We start from the raw sequence: 14,276 nt of genomic DNA, 5'->3' as shown, positions 1-14,276 counted from the left end.
CGCTTGGCCAGGGCAGTCACCACAGAGGCAGGAGGACCAGGTGGGACCAACGTCTGGACAATCCCAGGAGGCCACAGCTGCAAGCTGTGTGTGTACTCCTCCACACAGAACAGGCCCCCAGGAGGGAGATTTCCACTTCCATTTATTGAAACCAGCCGCCCCAGCTCCCAAGCACCAAGGCAACAAGCTCAAAACCCTTCATTAAGGCTGGGCAGACACCTCCTGGGCCCGAGGCACACAGGCATGCCTGCTCAACAGCGTGCATGCACGGGTTTGGCTCATAGGGTGACGTTGAACAGCCCCAATGCAGCACAGCACTGGGTAAGGACATTGTGAAGGAAGATTGTGCAGCAGGGCAGTTTAGTCCCAGTATCACCAGTTTGCTGCACTCCAAGGGCAGATGCCTTCCCCAATGCAACCTGCGCCCCTCAGCTGCACTGTTGTGGTTTGTGGGTCCAGTAAATCTGGTGCTGGAAGCCAGGAGAGGCATGGTTTGGGGTGCCTCCTTCACAGCCTTGCCGGCAGCAGGCAGGAGGAGAGGGCTGGTGTTCATCCTGCACCCCCACGAGCAGCTGGAAAAGCCCTTTGCAGCCTGCAGGTCTCCAGTTGTCTACAGTCAAACATCACCAGCCTCTCACCCAGCCCGGAGGGCTGGTTATTAGGGAAAAACACTTTAATGAGGCAGCTCGTTAAAGGCAGGAACAGATTAGCCCAGGAACCCGAGGAACTCCGTGACTGCCGAGTTCAAGAATAGGAGAAATAGGCATTTCCCTGGCAGTGGTAGGAGATGCTGCCTCAAAGCGGTGGGCTGAACCCATGAATCCTCAAAGCCCTTTCAGAGCTCTGCACCCTCCCAGGAGTCTGTGTGAGCTCTGAGGATGGAAGATGACAGGAAGGGAGGACCATAGCTTGAAACCTATGAAAACACCCACTGAAATACCAGTGGAAAATACTCCATCCCTGATAGTCAAGTTCAGGCACTGCCTCCTCCACTGATCAAGCAAAATCCCAGCACCAGCGTGGACTTCCAGCAGGGATGCTCCAGGGAGAAAGCCTTTGGCACGACACAGCCCCACTGGACAGGAGCGACGTGGGAGGAGAGGCAAAGGCAAGCGGAGTTCAGAGTTACGGTCACCAGAGAAAAATTAACCCTGGAAAAAAAAACGCCACTCCATTTCCCCCTGCAGGGAAAGGATTGCAGACCGTCTCTTTCCACGGCCAAATGAAACGCTGATGAGCTGTGGAAGCACGGAGTGAGTGGGGCACCCCGGGAAGTCGGGGTTACCTCAAAGCCACTTGGGCAGCAGGGAGAAGAATCAGGCCCATGCGATGGCTGTTATGAATGAAGGTGGGAACGGTGCTGCTAAAGATAACTTTGTGAACAGGTACTATTAATAGCAATACTATAGGGCTTTTTTTTTTTCCTGCTTTCTGCAAGACTCTCTCTGGGACTGGCGAACGCAAATGGATTGGGACCTGCCACAATCCATCGCCAGGAAAGCGACCGTGCGTGTGCTTCGCTGGAGCCCAGCATCAGACTGATGCCCTCAAGGAATAAGGACCAGCAGCAAGTGGCTGACTGAGCTGGCCACCCACCACCACCGCAGCAGATCAGAGCCGGCCGGGCGCTCAGACCGAGGATCCCGCGCAGGAGCTACTGGCAAGGCTGCCGCCATGCCGGTTTCCATGACGACTTCAGCACTTGGCGTGAGATGGAGATGACGGGATCAGCCAGGAAAGTAACTGAGCGGAGCTGGCATCCTCCGTCTGCCACGGCCGGCGGCACAGCCCTGCCAGTCCTGCGCGGCCGGCTGGCACAGGGCGAAGCCCTGGGAGCCTCCGGGCATCTGGGTCCCCCTCGCCTTACAGGGTGTGTGCTGGCAGCCAGCTTGTCCCCTGCCCATCCCACCGGTCCCTCCCCGACACCACCATGAAAGCGCAGTCCACATCCCGAGCCCCAGCCCCAGCTGGCCAGGCGCACACCCAGCACCGAAGCACCTAGCCAGGTTTGTGCCCCTGGCTCTTGCCTCGGCACTGCATTTCCACTCCTGGTGGGGCCGTCTCCCTGGCAGCACCACCTCTGAGCACACATACCCCTTCACGCCCCAGCTGTGATGTCGGGGCCAGCCAGCATGTGGGGCAGCCTGGCAGGGCGGTGCCCAACTCCCCTCTGCAGCTCAGGGAGATGCTGCAGGCTGGGGCAGAGCTGGCACCGGGGCCGGCCAAGCCCGGCAGTACCAGCCTGCATCGGGACAGCCCTGATCCTCACTGGCCCTTGGCCCCCACGGAGGCTTTCCCTGGCTTCCAGGTAATCTAAGATCAAGCGCTCCAGCCAGACGTGCTCAGTCAGATGCCCAAGGACACCACGGAGCAGTGGAGAACTGAACACCTGCAGCATATGACTCCCCGGCTGGCACAGTCCCCCCAGCCCCAAAAGCCGCCGGTGCCCATCCGAGGAGGGCTCCCCGGGGACAGCGTCCCATGCCAAGCCACCACGCGTGGCCGCTGCTTTCCCACACTGCTGGCGGGGAGCACGCAGGGCCGGGGCAGCACGGCGGGCGGCTGGGACCCCCGGCACCCCCTCCTGCCTGCACGCAGGATCCTGCTCTGCGCCCTTTTATTCCAGCAGTGCAATTAGCCTTGCTGACCCCTGAAATCCTCAGCCTCTCTAAGCAGCCATGCATTAAATCCCGGATCCAAGAGTGGAAATAGACTTCGTAAAAGGCTTATGGCCCTATTTATTACATTTTACGCATGACGGAGTCCGACAGCACGGCAACGGCGCTGCGGTTGGTGCTGGCTCTGCCTCCACGCCGAGGCAGACGGACAGACGAACAGGCAGGGTCTGGAGTGGGCAGCAGAGCCTTGGCGGGTGTCTCCTCCTGGCTGGGCTTGGGTTGCCAGCTGAGTGCTCCCTCAGACGCAGACAGGCAGGGATATCGATCTAGATGAAAGCTAACACCGCTCTCAGGGCTGGGTAACCGTATCTGCCGCACATTTGTATTCCTTAGAGCAGGGCGGGAGGGCTGCAGCCATCTGCTGGAGCGGCTCGGGGATCCTGGCGACGCTGCAAGCCCTCCGGCCGGATCTCCACCGCACTGCCTCCTCCCATTTCAATGCGTGGCGTTTTCCTTCTCTATTTCACCTCCACCTTGCTAGGGCCAAATAACACAGTCCTGAGGAGGGCATCACCAAAATGGCGGGGTCCTTCCTTCAGACCCAGACCACCTCCACCCAGCAGGGACCGATGGGGCTGCCACGGGGCAATGCCAAACCTGCCTGGTCCCTGCCCGTGCGATGGGAGCCGAGGGGGCACTCGCACTGTGGTTAGCAAGGTTGTACAAGGGCACCGTGTGAAGCCAGCGTGCATGTGTTCACCGACACCTGCCGGGGTCCCACCATTTAGCCAGGTGGCTCCTGCCCCAGTGGGATGGCAGGGATGGCAGAGGACCCTGCACACCGGGATGAGCGCTGGCACGAGGTGCTGCACAGCTCTGAGCTGGGCAGAGGGCATGGTGAGGGGCAGAGATGGGCAGCAGGGAGATGTGGAGGCGTGCAGGGAGACAGAGCTGCCATGTGCAGAGGAAGCAACAAGAAAAGCATAGAGATGAAGGCTTAAATAGCCGAGGGACGCTCTGCTTTCCCACAGAAAACATAAGGCAGCTCCTGCGCATCTCCATCAGGGCCTGAATCACAAGACAGATCAGGGAGCCCCTGCAGCAGCACCAGGCGAGCCAGGCTCTCACTGTCAGCACTGCAAAGCAGGGAGGAGCAGGGGGGCACACAAGGGTGCCCCCTCCATGTGCTTATAAATAGCCAGCTACAGAGACTCAAGCATCATGTGTCCCGTGCTCCAAGTCCCTGAGACACCGGCACACACGGACACAAACAGCTGCTCCCCACTTCCTTGGAAGGGACCCATTGCACCCTCATTGCAGGGCAGTCAGAGATGTCAAGAGACAAAAGCAAGGGCCACCCTGTGCACCTCTGAGAAACTCAGTTTCCATCAAAACTTGGTGCAACGTGCAAGCCTTGCTGATCCCAGGTGGTACAAGAGAGCCCCGCCACACCACGTGGGCAAGCTACTGAGGTGGTCAGACCACTCAGGCAAAGCCATCTCTTGTGCTTACTCCGAAGGCAATGAGAGGTCTTGTGTGTCTGAAGAAGCAGAAGTGGGTCCGTGGGATGCGCGCAGTGCCTGGATCCTGCTGCTGCCTGTGCCTCGGCCAAGCGTACGGGCCCCAGTCCCTGGCAAGGGGAAAGGGGACCTGTGGGGTGTCCCTCAGCTCGGCATTTCAAAGGGTCAGTCCTGCATCCTTCACTAAAGGAGCTGAAAGGACTTTCCTGCCTGTGGGCATGCCACCTAAGGGCAGAAGGACCTTTGCCCTTCCCTGCCTTTCCACCCAGCCCCACGTCGCAGTGATGATTCTGCTCCAACAGCCCGGAATGATCACCTCGAGGTGCTGCAGCCCCACGGGTCCCTTTGGCAGGGCAGGACGTGGAGGTTTCACCCCATAGCTCAGCTCTGCTTCTGTGCTCCTTCCTCTGAGTGGAGGTGATGACACGTTAGTGAACAGCATGTTTGGGCATAGATGGGCTCTGACCTCAAAAGGCATCGAGACATTTAGAAAAAACCCTGCAGTCCACATCTCTGCAGGTTCCTGCTTCCCTGCCAGCCTGCACAGCCCGGTCACTGCCGCAAACTGCCCGCTGCCCTGGGACAGCTGCAAGCTGCCCTGCTAATGGCAGGGGAATAACCCCCCAGAGCCTGACTGAATGAGGTTTAAACTCCCCCTAACACCCATCCACAAAGGTCCCATCCCCGCCAGGGCACTCGCAGGCTAATCCTCCCTCCAGAGCGGCTGCTATATTTAGGTATCTAAATGAGACAGAGTGGCTCTTTCCAAAAAATAGTTAGTTTGGGTTACATAAATACAGAGAAAAACTTGAAAGCTGTGTTTCCAGGTCCTTGCACTGCCATAAGTGAGCAGCAGAGATGGGGACAGTCTCCCCCCGATAATCTGCCTTTCATTTGTTCTTGACTCGGCTGGATGTGCAGATGGGTTTCCAGCTCCTCTGGGCAGATGGGCAGCAGGAGAGCAGTGAAAGCTGAGATGGGGGAGCCTGGGCAAGCAGACCCTCACGGGCAGCCCCTGGTCCCTGCAGGGAGGCAGGGGTCCGGGGGCTGCCAGTGTACTGCATCCCGAATGCACTAACACAGGAATGGAGAAGCCATCGCTGCAGGCAGGCCAGGCAGCATGACCGAAAGCACGGGCAGGAGGAGTCAACTGAAGTAAATAAACTGAGCAGCTCCAGCCCTCCCCACCCATGCCTGTCCTAACAGTCCCCCCATGACATCCCTCCCCGCCCAGCTGCCGACTTCCTTCCTCCTGCATCCAGTTCCACATCCCGAAGCCTCTGGTCCCATGAGGAGAGGAGACACGTGAGCACGAGCATGTCCTGCACACCTACCGCCGCTCACCTCAAGCTGGCTGGGGAGGGTTGGTTGCTGGTCATCAGCAAAGCAGCATCCCCACCAGAGCTGGGTGACAACTTGCACCATGAGGGTTTCTGGGGACATGTACCACGTGCTTTCATTTTCAAAATATATAAAAATAGACACACTTATTCCTTTCTAAAAGGACACAGCCACAAGAAAAAAAGAAAAAACCACCAGCTTAAATACCACCCAACCTTTCAGCCTGAGAAAACCACACAGTTCTCACAGGCTTGAGTTCTGTTACCTGGAAAATGCACCCAAAACTCACATATGTCAGTCTCCTGGTGGGGCCCACACAGAGACAGAAACTTCCTTTTTAAGAAAAACATTTGCAATTTTTTCTTTTCATTATTAGCACGGTTAGGTCGTGACTATCAGTGTGCAAGCTTGCTTGAAAGGAGAAACGATGCTGGTTGGTTTAAATCTCCAGCTCCAGCTATGCAGAGCTCTGGGGTTTATGCTGTTGAAGGGAAGGTTTAAAAATCCTCCTGTCATTAAGATGCTGGAAGGTGGCTCTGAGCCACACACACCTCACGCAGGCAGGGCTGCAGGCCCCAGAGCAGAGGGGGAAAGGAAAGCTGTTAAGCAGCCGTGGTGTAAAGGGAGCCGACAGGAATGTAAAGTTTAATTATATTGAAGCCAAGGGCCATGGAAGTTGCAAACATTTGCACCAAGGCTGTGCGAGTCCCGGGAAATCAGGAGAGAGGGACTTGAGCTGGGACAAAGTTCACCCCGCCATGCCTGGTGCCAGGTGAGCAACCTCTGTGTGGCAGGAAAAGGCGCTGCCAGCTCGCCTGGCACAAACCACTGCGCAGCCCCCGGTGTCCTGCCCTGCCCTCCGCCAGTGCTGACTGCCAGCAGACAGAGCCCCGATCCTGCCGGCACACAAGCGGCGGCTCTCCCCGCTGCTCTGAGCCCAGGGAGCTCACGCTCTGCCTGGGCAACGTGCAAGGAGCCAAAGGACCGCGGCCGCCCCAGCCCTGCGCCCACCGGCGTCGGCACACGATGCTCGCGGAGGGGCCGGCTGCGGGGCAGAGAGAAGCCAGAGCCTGCCCCTGCTTTGGCCTTCAAGGGGAGCTGTGTAAGTGCGATGTTTTACACCTCCAGCTCCTTGCTGTTATCGAAGCACATGTACAACCATCAACCTGGCTGCAATCAGCGCTGCTCTTTGCTCTAACCCAGCCCGACTGCTGCGGGGCTGGCTGGAGCTCAGCCCATCAGTCTCGTGTGCGTGCAAAGGGTTGCGGCAGTGTCCCGCTGGGATGTTTCCCGAAACACCCCATGGCTACATTTGCACTTTCTTCATAAAAAAAATAACATAGCTTGCTCCTACCTAGGCACTTTAGCTAAAAACGAAGCAGGAAAGGGCTCAGCAAGAAAGCCGCCGAGGCTGGGGCCAGGGACCACGCTGCCTGCTCCCGGCAGCAGCCCCCCTGCACCCCAGCTCTGCACACCAAGGGACAGCTGGGGCTGCTCTGGCCGTGGGTCCCCTCGTAGCAGGACAACCGGGTCCCCAGCTGTCACTTGCAGGCGGCAAAACCTGCAGTCCCCCCTCATCCGGGCAGGAAGGAGGAGAAGAAACATGATTAGAGGCAGCTGGGCTTCCTTCCGTCCGCAAGGCACAGCCGGCCGCCCCAGCACGCTGCTCCGGCTGCAGCACAGCCCCAGCTCAGCCCCCCGCCTGTGCCGGGATGCTCTGCCCTCTCCCCTCCATCCCCCCCCCCCCCCCCACAGGATTTCCTTGCTCTTGATGTGCATGAAAATTAGGAAATGAGGGTTCCTCGGGGACCAGGTGGGGAAGGCAGCTTTTGGCAGGGGGAAAGGATGACACCTCCCACACCCCTCGCCCGTCACCCCATACGCTGGGGTCAATTGGGGTTCTGCAGACTCCCCAGACAAAGGCTGGGGAAGCAGAAGCGACAGCAGCGATGAACTTGCTGCAAACTGAAACAGGAACTGAGGAGCCTGACCAGTGGCGCTGGCTCAGCAGAAGGGGCTGTTTCGGCCGGCGTGCTCCCTGCCGCTGCAGGCAGCAACCACAGGGCACAGAACCGATGCAGAGGAAGAATTTAGAAAATGCATCTCTGTAAAGATACACTGCCCTGCAACCATAGTCGCTGCAAGAGCTCGAGGCTCTTTTATCCTCTGCCACCTCAGCACAAAAACATCCATACAAAGCATGTACTGCTCCGTCCCAGGGGAGGGGAGAAGTGTCACATCAGCCCTCCCGGTGCACTGGGGTCCCTCTCACTTCAGCCCCCACCAACACAGGCTCCCCCTCGCCAAGGGCAGAGGCCTCCTGCTCCCGGCTGCAAAGGCAAACGCCTGCCTGTTCGCTGCCTGGGTGGGTAGGGTGCTGCAGGAAGGGTGGGTATGCACAGGCAGATATAAAAACCTCCTGTGATACTTCAGCAGGACCCTCATCATGTTCCCCTGACAAAGCTCCTGGTATGGGGGACAACACCACCACACACAACACTGGGGAGGCACCCAGCACCCAGTGCCTGCAGCTTTGTCTGGGGACAGCAGGGATGCAAGATAAGCCAAGTATTTTCCCTAAGCCCCACATTGCTGCCCGGGAGCCAGCAGTGATCAAAGGTTAGTCTGGCTACTGGATGGGGCCATCCCAAAGAGCCTCCAGGGCTGCCACAGTCTCCACACTCCCCACCAGCAGATACCAGACTTGCTACATGGGGAACGCCCCCCCGGGGAGAAGCGGTGGTCCAGCTCTTACAGGGTGAAAGAGGATTTCCAGCCTTTATTTTTCCCCATCTTAATTTTGAAGTGAACTGGTTTAACACAGCAATTTGCAGCAGCTCAACCCTGGCTGTTGTCTCTGCCTGGGGAGGTGCAGCGAGATGGAGCAGGGTAAGGATGGGGTTGATGAGACCCTGAGCGCAGCCAGACCTGTGCAAAGTCCTTCAGCAGTTCTTGGAAGCTCCCATTATAAAAAAAAAAAGGCAATAAATAAATAAATAAATAAATGTTAGCCAGAGCTCAGGAAAAGTGCTGAAAAGCAGAACAGCCAGGCGATAAGGGAAGGGAAACACATTGGCTGGACCATCACCTGGTGCCTACGGCACGGGTGCCCCTGGAAGTAGGTCACTACCTCACCTGACCACCCACCCCATTAACTTCAACCTTTAGTCTCTGGCTCATTACTACAAGCAGAGGCAGCTTAAAACACTCTCTTTGAGGCGCTCACAAGAGGGTAGTTTGTCTGGCATCAGGCAGGTGGTGGGAACCTGCCCTTCCTGGCACGGCATGCAGGCAGGGGAGCCGGCTGCCCACTCTTGGGGTGCAGGCAAGGGGCTGCCCCAGCCTGTGCCCCCCAGGGAGGAGGAGTGCCACGTGGCCAGGACCACAGTGGTCAGCCCGACATGACCGCGCTGGCAGCAGCAGCTCCAGCGTGTACAAAGTTCCCCCTCTGCTAAATCACTGCAGGCTGCCAAGCAGTCACGAGAAATATAAGCCCGCGCAGGGTTGCCATGGAGCGGGGCTCAGCCGCGGGAGCCCGAAGCTGATTCCTCCAGCAAACGCGTTTGCCGACTGAGGCACTGCCGGCACCTCGTGTCCCCAGCTCCCCTCGTCCCGGCTCCTCAGTGGCGGCGAGTGAGCGCAACATGTGTGGTGCCAGCGGACCCTTATCTCTGGTGACAGCCCTTCCCTTCCCCAGCAGAGCCAGGACCCCCTCCATGCTGGAGAGCCCCACGGGGCGCTCAAGCTCAGAGCACGCTGCAGGGACGATGCCCCTCACCCCAGTGACACCTTCTCCCCAAGGCCATGGGCAGGCAGAAGCGGTGGCTTCGGTGGCATTTGCCACAGACTGTCCCTGCACAGTGCCGAACGGGTGATGTCCCCGAGCTCCCGTGGGCGCTGGCACACTGCTTGTTGGCAGTGCAGACATGGGGCTCCCACACTCCGCCATGAGCTGGCCCCCAGCCCCACCAAAGAGGATTTCAGAGCCTGGAAAGCCTCGGGAGCAGCAGGCAGCAGTGGCCAGCAGCACAGCAAACTACCTGCCAGGAGCCAGCCCACGGCGTCCCTGTCCCCAGCCCTGTGCTGGGGACCATGGGACCCATTCCTCAAGGCCAGGAAGGCGTTTGGGGCAGGAAGGGCATCCCCCGGGCATTTTTCATTGGACAACTGACAGCACTGAAGTGCCGGAGCAAGTGGAGTTTCTAACTACAAAGAGGCTTTTGACATTGGAAAGGTTAATGTGAGAGAGAGAGATCTGTGTCCCTCACAAAGCTCCCTTTGCTGGAGGCACTAGGTTGAGACCTTAATTATTCACCTGTTGGAGAGGTGCCTTTCCATTACGGCATGAGACCAGGGCAGGGATGTGCAGGCAGGAGGGAGGAAAGCACACAGCGTGGGGCAGCCCTGGGGCCCTGCCAGGGTGGGGAGCACCGGGGGATCTGGTCAAAAGCAGGGGGTGAAGGCAGGGGGGTGTGCAGGGAGGCTCTCTGAGCAGCCAGATTTCAGGCCAGCCCTCCTTTCCCCCACTGCTGCTCTCTCCCGCTGCTCCCGGCAGCTGTTCTCTCCCGGCTTGGAGTGGCAGGCTCAGCAGCGCACCGCGCTCACCATCTCCCGCAGCCGCCGCTGCGGCGCGGGCGCCTGCCGGCATCCCCAGCAACTGCCGCCCCCGGCTTTGCAAACATACCGGCGTGGCTTCTGCTAACCGCCACCATCGGTAACTGCCACCACGCCACAGCCACCTTGCACTGCTTCCCCAGGAGAGCGAGGGGGGTCTCCAGCCCCAGCAATGCAGTGGCCCTTTGACCCAAGCTGCAGCAATGCAGCCAGGCTGGAGATACACTTTGTACAGGCCCTTGGGCTGTCTCAGTCATCCAGACATCCCCCGCCAAAAAAATATTTGAGAGAAAAGCCACAGAAAAAGCAGAATATTGGTCTGCTCGGTGAGGACTATCAGAAATTGGGGATGCGTCCTCACTTCATTACTAGCAGTAATAATCCGGCCGATGGACCGCTTTTCCACCGAGGGCTTCACTGTGCCTCCTGCACTCATCAATAGATTAAGCTGTTAGCAGGAAGCTGAGAAGTTAAGGAGGGAATATTGTATTTCAGTTCTTGTGATCTTTAAGCATCTCTCCGAGAACCAGCCTGGTTTTTTGTTTTTTCTTCCCCCTGCTGCACTTTGTTTGTGGTTTTTAAACAAATCGAAGCCGTGAGAGTCAAACTGCTCCTGCCTCTCGCAGGGATGCTGAGACTCACTGGCCGCTCCGCGGTGCTCTCAGCAGAGCTGCCTGGTTGGCACTTTCCAGCGCCTGGTGCCAGCAGATGAACCAGCTACAACCAGCTTCATACCTCTGAGCAGCAGAGAGTTGCACAAAATGGATTAAGCGGGCCCAGAAATAACACATTTTCAGTCGCAGCAAAAGAAAATCACTTTTTTTGTTGTTAAAAAGGGAAAAGGAGTTGGCAGGAGAAAGGCAGATATCAAGTGAAAACCACTGATTTTCTTTCTGTAGCAATGCAGGTAGCACGTGAATCATCGCTGTCCTCGATATGTAAATAGAGGTTATCAGGCATCCTCAGCTCAAGCCCATATAATTATGGGACTGATGCAAATATCCATGTTAAAGCTTCACCGTGCGTTTCCCCGAGAGCCCTCCTGAGGATTCCTTCCCTGGAGAGGAAGGGATTGCCTGGCACCTGCACGCACCCAACTGCGCCTTTCTCGAAACCTACTGCAAAAGCAAGGACTGGGGAGGAGCACGGGGGAGAGAGGAGGAGAGTCAGAGTTCCTCAAGGTTTCCACGAAGGAAATGGCTAATATTCATGATCTCATGGCCTCCTGACATTGTAGCCTCTCAGGATAATCTGATCTTGTGCTGGAGCACTGGGGACTTTGCGGAAGCAGCTTTCGGGCTTCATTGAGAAGTCAGTAACCCAGTTGTAAGCAGAGGCTCGTACGGTAGTAATGGGAGAGACGTCAGCGGCCAGCCCGGGACCGCCTCCCGCTCCGACTTATAAAGCAGGCATGTGAGAGCACCGGGCTGGAGCCTGCCCCGCGGTTTCGGCACAGGTTAAGGTACAAGCACGACACGCGCTTACAACTCCAGGCGTTTCTTAAGCAAATGCATGCAAATCATAGCTGGGGGGGAGCTTTTCTCTTCCCCCCCCCCCCCCCCTTTTTTCTTTTCTTTTTACCCCAGCCTTTAACCCCTCTGTGCACGCGGGGACAGAGAGGAAATGCGATTATCAAAAGCGAGCGCCAGGCGGGAGAGCAAACACAGGCTGCACACCGCTGCCGAGGGAACCTGCAGCTGGCTGCAAAGGTCCTTCTGCTGCTCTTCATGTTACACGCTCCGCAGACATCAGACTAGCACTAACTCTGCGCGTACCTGCACTGCTCCCTCCAATGTAGTGCGTGTATGGAGAGGGAAGAAAAAGAGAGGACAGGCACAGCAAACGGTATTTTAGGAGATGCCATAAAAACGGTCTTATTTCATCACAGGCCATTTCACAGTCCCAAATTTTGCAGGGGATGTTCACAACATGGTGGTTTTGCACCAGAGAAGGATGACAATTCACAGGATTTTTCTTCCCCTTAGCAGTCTCTTTTTGGAATCAGATTCCTGAATTGGCACATCAAATGCTGACCAAAAAGCAAAAAAGAAACAAGCCTTCAGATGCGTGCTGCAATCGCACGAGCTTTTCATTTCACGTGAAGCACGCAGAGCGCAGGTTATTGCAGGGAAGCAGAGCCAGAAACTTTCACCTGCCCAGGGAGCAATGGGGCTGGTGGGAGCTGCGGCCTTTCTGCCATACTTCCTAGGGATGGCACCCCACACAACCAGCCTCCTCTTCTCCAGCCAACGGTTCCCTCAGCAATAATAAATCCGTCCAAATCATAAAACGCAAACCGCTTACAAAATCTTCCCGGCCTACTTCTCACCCTTCCTGACCCTTCTGCTGTAATCAACCCGTCAGCAGCTCTTCGTTAACAACCGAAGCTGCCACCTCCCCCTGCTCTGCCCCCAGCAAGCTGCCCGGGTCCCACGCCAAGCCAGAGTGCTCTGGAGCCGGTGCATGCGAGGAGAGGCACCGGGACTACATCAATCTAGCTGGTGGCAAGACCTGCCTGGTTCTGTCTGGCACATGCACCAGAGGCAAATCTGATTTACCAAGTCTTGAGACCTTATTTGTTTTGTACCCAAACAGCAGGATTAGTCCCCATCCCATTCCCCACATGCATGCTCCTGCTGTTTGCAATCCCGGAGCTATACTGGTGAGAGAGCAAGGGTTGGGATGAATGTGCTAGCTTCACAATCGAAGCTATTTTGTAATCTGTGGTTATGAAAGTGAAGGGCTGGAGGGATGATATATAACTACAGAAAACTCTTCCCACTTGCACCAGCCTCATCAATCCGACTGCGAAATGCGCGGTTGTGCTCCAGATCAGTCACGGCTTTTGCTACTGCCCGGCTTATTGTATAGCGCCTCTCTTCCACCCCCCAAAATGGAAAAGCATGCAAGCCCTATAGCCAGCACGGCTCGCTCTCGTGATCGTGCGGGAGCTGCCAAGGAGCCCTAATCTGATTTTAATACCCAGCTCCGTCCAAAAGCGAGCCCATCCAGATTTTGGAGCTGCTGACTTGCAGCACCGAGACCCCTCTCCCTGCCAACCCCCCCCCCCTCCCCAAACCTCCATCCCCCAAGATCCCAACCCGTATGCGTGTAACTGACGCTCGGCATGACTCATCCCACAGCCCGGCTCTTATCAGCCCCCACCGCGCAGCCCCCTGCGGAGCCCCCCCCCACCGCCCTGCACCGCGGCGTCCCCCTCCCCACCTTTGCAGCGGGGGGGGGGACACGGACAGAAGGGGGGGGACGGACTGTTGCAAAGGGAGGGGGGGTTGTGCCGAAAGCGATCAACCCATCGACTTCTCCCTCTCCCCCCCCCCCAAATTCCCTGCAGAAGGGAAGGGGGGGGGGGACACGAGAGTCCACGTGCGAGTGGTGCTGAAAGCGCCGGCGGGGCTGCAGGGTTGCTGCCGCGCCGGGGCCGCCCCGAAGCCACGGGGAGGGGCGCGGAGAGAGCCGCGGGGGCTGCAGGGTTCCGCGCGTCCCCCCTCCCCTTATTTCTCCCTCTGCGCATCCGTGGAGCAAACGGGACCCCCGCAGATCCTCCGGGCACCTAGGGGAAGAGCCGGTCCCCGCACCCCGCAGGCACCCCGGAGGGACCGGCTCTTCCCCCAGGTGCCCCGGGAAGGGGGGGTGAGTCTGCCGGCTTCCCCCCACACACAGTTGCACCGCGCTGGGGAGCCGGACAGCAGAGCCCCTCCACCTCCCTCCCTACCTGACTGTCAGCGAGGTAACTGAAGACGAAGGAGGAAAGATCCTCGTCGAGCAGAGAGCTGCAATCCGGCCCCGGCTCCGCCATCTTCCACCTCCGGCTGGGGCTGAGGCGGCACCGAGCATGCAGCAGGCGCGGCGGCGGCGGTGGCGGCAGCGGGGAGCCGGGCGGCCGGCGGGGCGGAGCCGCCCGCAGCCCCCGCCCGCCGGCTGCGGGAGCCGAGGAGGGCGACGGAGCCGGGGGGGGGTGGGACGGTGCAGGGGAGGGGGGGAACAGCCGCGGTTGCAGAGTGCCCCGCGGGGCTTGCGGCCACGCGTAGGGTACAAGCAGCTTCCCGCGGGACACGCAACCACCCAGGACACCCGCTTTAAGTACCTCTGTGCACACCATAAAGTGCCAGCCCTTAAAATTGAGGGCAGCCAGCACCACCGAGCATCGCTCAACAGTCCCTAG

The 14,276-nt window shown here is 58.3% G+C and overlaps 1 protein-coding gene across 1 annotated transcript in view; it reads right to left on the bottom strand.

Annotated features, from left to right (window-relative positions):
* PPARGC1B (PPARG coactivator 1 beta) overlaps positions 1 to 13,971 on the bottom strand; it is a 54,916-nt gene extending 40,945 nt beyond the window's left edge. The window contains exon 1 of the mRNA XM_054841414.1: positions 13,827 to 13,971. Coding sequence (XP_054697389.1) covers positions 13,827 to 13,910 — 84 coding nt within the window. The 5' untranslated portion in view covers positions 13,911 to 13,971. The remainder of the gene's footprint in view (positions 1 to 13,826) is intronic.
* Between the last annotated feature and the right edge of the window lie 305 nt (positions 13,972 to 14,276).

The sequence above is a fragment of the Grus americana genome, chromosome 14 (assembly GCF_028858705.1).
Source record: "Grus americana isolate bGruAme1 chromosome 14, bGruAme1.mat, whole genome shotgun sequence".
Taxonomy (NCBI): domain Eukaryota; kingdom Metazoa; phylum Chordata; class Aves; order Gruiformes; family Gruidae; genus Grus; species Grus americana.
Note: the sequence above shows the minus strand (reverse complement) of the source record. Positions and strands in the feature narration are given on the sequence as shown.